Source organism: Peromyscus californicus, unplaced genomic scaffold (assembly GCF_007827085.1).
Source record: "Peromyscus californicus insignis strain IS unplaced genomic scaffold, ASM782708v3 Scaffold_7__1_contigs__length_154581171, whole genome shotgun sequence".
Lineage (NCBI taxonomy): Eukaryota > Metazoa > Chordata > Mammalia > Rodentia > Cricetidae > Peromyscus > Peromyscus californicus.
This window is the reverse complement of record NW_026294595.1, coordinates 86,169,689-86,173,321: the sequence shown is the minus strand read 5'-3', so window position 1 is coordinate 86,173,321 and position 3,633 is coordinate 86,169,689. Positions and strand designations below refer to the sequence as shown.

General features: G+C 36.8%; 1 protein-coding gene across 1 annotated transcript; it reads left to right on the top strand.

Annotated features, from left to right (window-relative positions):
• Positions 1–336: 336 nt before the first annotated feature.
• Positions 337–1,278, top strand: LOC128102050 (olfactory receptor 4K3-like). The gene has a single exon (XM_052725555.1). It carries the CDS (start codon positions 340–342, stop codon positions 1,276–1,278), a length of 939 nt encoding a protein of 312 aa, XP_052581515.1. The 5' UTR covers positions 337–339.
• Positions 1,279–3,633: the final 2,355 nt, after the last annotated feature.

The window sequence follows — 3,633 nt, the reverse complement described above, 5'->3', positions numbered from 1 at the left end:
CATATTAAGACCATTTATTAACCACACACATTTCCCCATTTCTGTCCTGCTTCCTCATTGTTCTCCTATAAGAGAAATTTCCTGATAGAGCATGAGTGTAACAGTCACACCTGATGCTTCTCTTCATGGGGAATTGCTTTTGGCTCATTAGCTCTTTAGCTTTCACTTGGGCAGCAGTGTCACTCACATTTACCTTAGATTTCTCTTTATATTTATGCATTTCTATTCAGGTAAATATCAAAGGGGATGTCAAGTTCTACAAAGGAAGTAGAATTCTTCATATGACTAGTCGAGAATTTTTTTTCTTTGCAGGTTTCTTCCGATGAGACCCTGAATAAAATGGATGGAGGCAATCAGTCTGTGGTGTCAGAATTTATACTTTGGGGACTTGCTAATTCAAAGAATCTCCAGATCTTACTCTTTGTGGTGTTTTTGACACTTTATCTGATCATTGTATCTGGAAATACTGTCATCCTTGTTTTAATCACCACTGACTGCCATCTCCACTCTCCCATGTACTTCTTGTTGGCCAACTTGTCCTTTGTTGATATGTGTCTTTCCTCAAACACCACTCCTAAGATGATATCAGACTTTCTCAGGGAAATCAAGGCCATTTCCTTTGCAGGCTGCATGTCCCAGGTCTTCTTTTCCCATTGCATTGCTGCAGGAGAGATGGTGTTGTTGGTGGTAATGGCTTATGACCACTATGTGGCCATCTGCAAACCACTCCACTACTTCACCATTATGAACCTGGAAAGATGCACTGGGTTGGTGCTGATTTCTTGGACTACTGGCTTTATACATGGTATAAGTCACTTAGCAGTGGTTGTGCAGCTGCCGTTTTGTGGGCCCAAGGAAATAGACAGTTTCTTCTGTGACATGCCACTCATAATCAAGCTAGCCTGCATGGATTACCATGATTTAAATACTTTAATGAATGCTGAATGTGGGGTTGTGGCTGTAGCCTGCATTAGTTTGTTGCTCACATCCTACACATATATCCTTATCACTGTTCGCCAGAGCTCTAAAGCTGGTGCATCTAAGGCTCTGTCTACGTGCTCTGCCCATTTCATAGTGGTGATGATCTTCTTTTTGCCCTGCATCTTCATCTATGTGTGGCCCCTCAGTATCACCTCGTTGGACAAATTTTTTGCTGTGTTTTACTCTACTTTCACACCTCTCCTAAACCCAGCTGTTTATACACTGAGAAATAAAGAGATGAAAAATGCTATGAAAAGGTTCATAGGCAAATTCCAGGTTCCCAAAAGAAATTCATAATATTCAGAAACGTGTACTAATTACTTCACATTATGAAACTGACTGTATGAAATAGATTCAAAACCAGCAAATATGGTTTATATTGAATATTTGTACCAATCTTTCACTATAGATATAATTTAACACCTTAAAGACAATATAACAATTATTGATCAACCAGCAGAGCATTGTTAATCCTTTGTCTTAAATTCTAAATATGAATGATTTTTCCACACAGGTATGTCATCAAAGTATTCTTCTATGTTTTTAATAAAGTTTAACTTAGCATTCTTGACCAAACTCATATGTTTATCTTTAAGAACAAAATCTTAGTAAATTTTAACTGAGTATAAGTCTGTATAACATCACATGCCCATTAATTGGTTTTCTAATTTCATGAATACAAATTTTAATTATGAACTTGAATTTTTGTAAAGTATTTATTCCTTAAATTTGTAATTACTTCTCCTCAGTCTGAACATATCAAAGAATGTATACTCGAATCTGTCTTCTCTTTTAATATTCATTTTACAGAAGAGTATTTTGGCTTCATTACATTTATTGCAAAAATCCATGAAGGTTCAGAATATTTAATAAGCTTACTAGTTCCATCCAAATAAAGGAAAGTACCTTTTTTAAAAAATTGTAACAGTTATTTTTGTGCATGCTTTTATGTACTATTGCTTTAATTTATTATGTTCATCATTACCTCACTGACCCTCATATTGGCCACTTTCGAAAGGAAAATGCTTTATTTTGTTATTATTACTTTAAAAAACCATGTTTTCCATCTGCTACAGACTTCAATGTACTTAGAAGCTGGGAGATGATTATAAGTTTGTTTAAGGCACCTATTAAATACAGATTATTTTCTCATACAATATATCCTTTTTACAATTTCCCCTCCCTTTACTCTTCTTGATTTCTCCCCACTTTGATCCTATCTGAATCCCCTCTCTTTCTATTTCTTATTAGAAAAGACCAGAGTTTTAAGTGATAACAACAAAACATAACAAAACAAAACACAATAAGATAAAACAAAATCCATTGCATTGAAGTTGGACCCTGCAAACCAACATAAGGAAAAAAGCCCTAAGAGAAGGCACTACAATCAGAGACCCTCTCATTCACACACTCAGGAGTCCCACAAAATTCGTAAGGTGAAAGCTATAATATTTATATACAGTGGACCTGGTGCAGACCCATGAAGGCCCTGTGCTTACTTCTTTAGTCTTTGTGAGTTGATATAAGTTTTTCTCAGCTGATTCACAGGGCCTTGTGCTCCCAGTATCCTCTATCCTCTCTGGCTCTTACACTTTTTCTACATTCTCCTTTTCTGTATTTTCTGAACTATGAGGGGAAAGATTTGATAGAGACATCCCATTTAGAGCTGCATGTTTCAAGTTCTTTCTCTTTGTGTAATGTCTGACTGTGGTTCTCTGTATTTGTTTCCATATACTGCAGGATGAAGCCTCTCCAACATTGGCTGAATAAGGCAATGATCTATGAGTATAGAATATCATTAGGATTCATTAATTTTTAACATTTTTTCACCTGTAGTATTTATTTTTCTCTAGGTCTCTGGGCTACTTTGTCTCTGGTTCATTGTTGATTATGAGTTCCATCTTGTGGGGAGGACTTTAAGTCAAATTGGAATTCATTGTTTACTCCTACAGGTTTTGTGGCACCATTGTTTTAGCACATTTTGCAAGCAGTACAGATTGTAAATCTAAGATTTTGAGGCTTTGTTGGTGTTTACATTTTTTTTGGTAGCCTCAAGAGTACTTTCCCATACCAAAGAAGGTAGATGCTGTTAAAGGTTCTATGTAGGCACCAAGTTTGCCTCTCTACATTCAATGAGTTGTATGAGTGTTGTCTACACCAATGTGGTCTTGCTTTTAATTTCAGAGTGCAGCCTATTATATTGGCAACTGTCTGAGTTGTTTTGAGATTTCCATGGGACCTTGTTAGGTCACAACTCCAGGATGTAGCTGAGTCCCAAAAGGGAAGCTTCATTTGTTGACAAGAGAATACCAATAGGGACTCCCACATGATTTGGTGACTTTTTGGGGTTTCTTCTATGTATTTTATGAAGTTTCCACTACACTAGGTCTCCCCCCACAATTTAAGTTCTTGTTCTTTCTTCTCACATTCCATTTTCAACTCCATCTCCCCTTCCCCTTCACTTCTGCTCCTTTCATTTTCATCTCTCCCATCATCCCCACTCTACCCATAAAATCTATTGTATTTTCCTCTCTCAGGGAGGTTCATGTGGCCCCCTAGTCCCTTCCTCTATACTTGACCTCTCTGGGACTACTGATTGTAGCTTGGTTATCCTCTATTTAGTGGTTAATATACACAAATAAGTGAATGCAT

What these genes read in the sequence shown, in the direction of transcription:
- LOC128102050 (XM_052725555.1), top strand. Translation starts at nt 340, where the DNA reads ATGGATGGAGGCAATCAGTCTGTGGTGTCAGAATTTATACTTTGGGGA.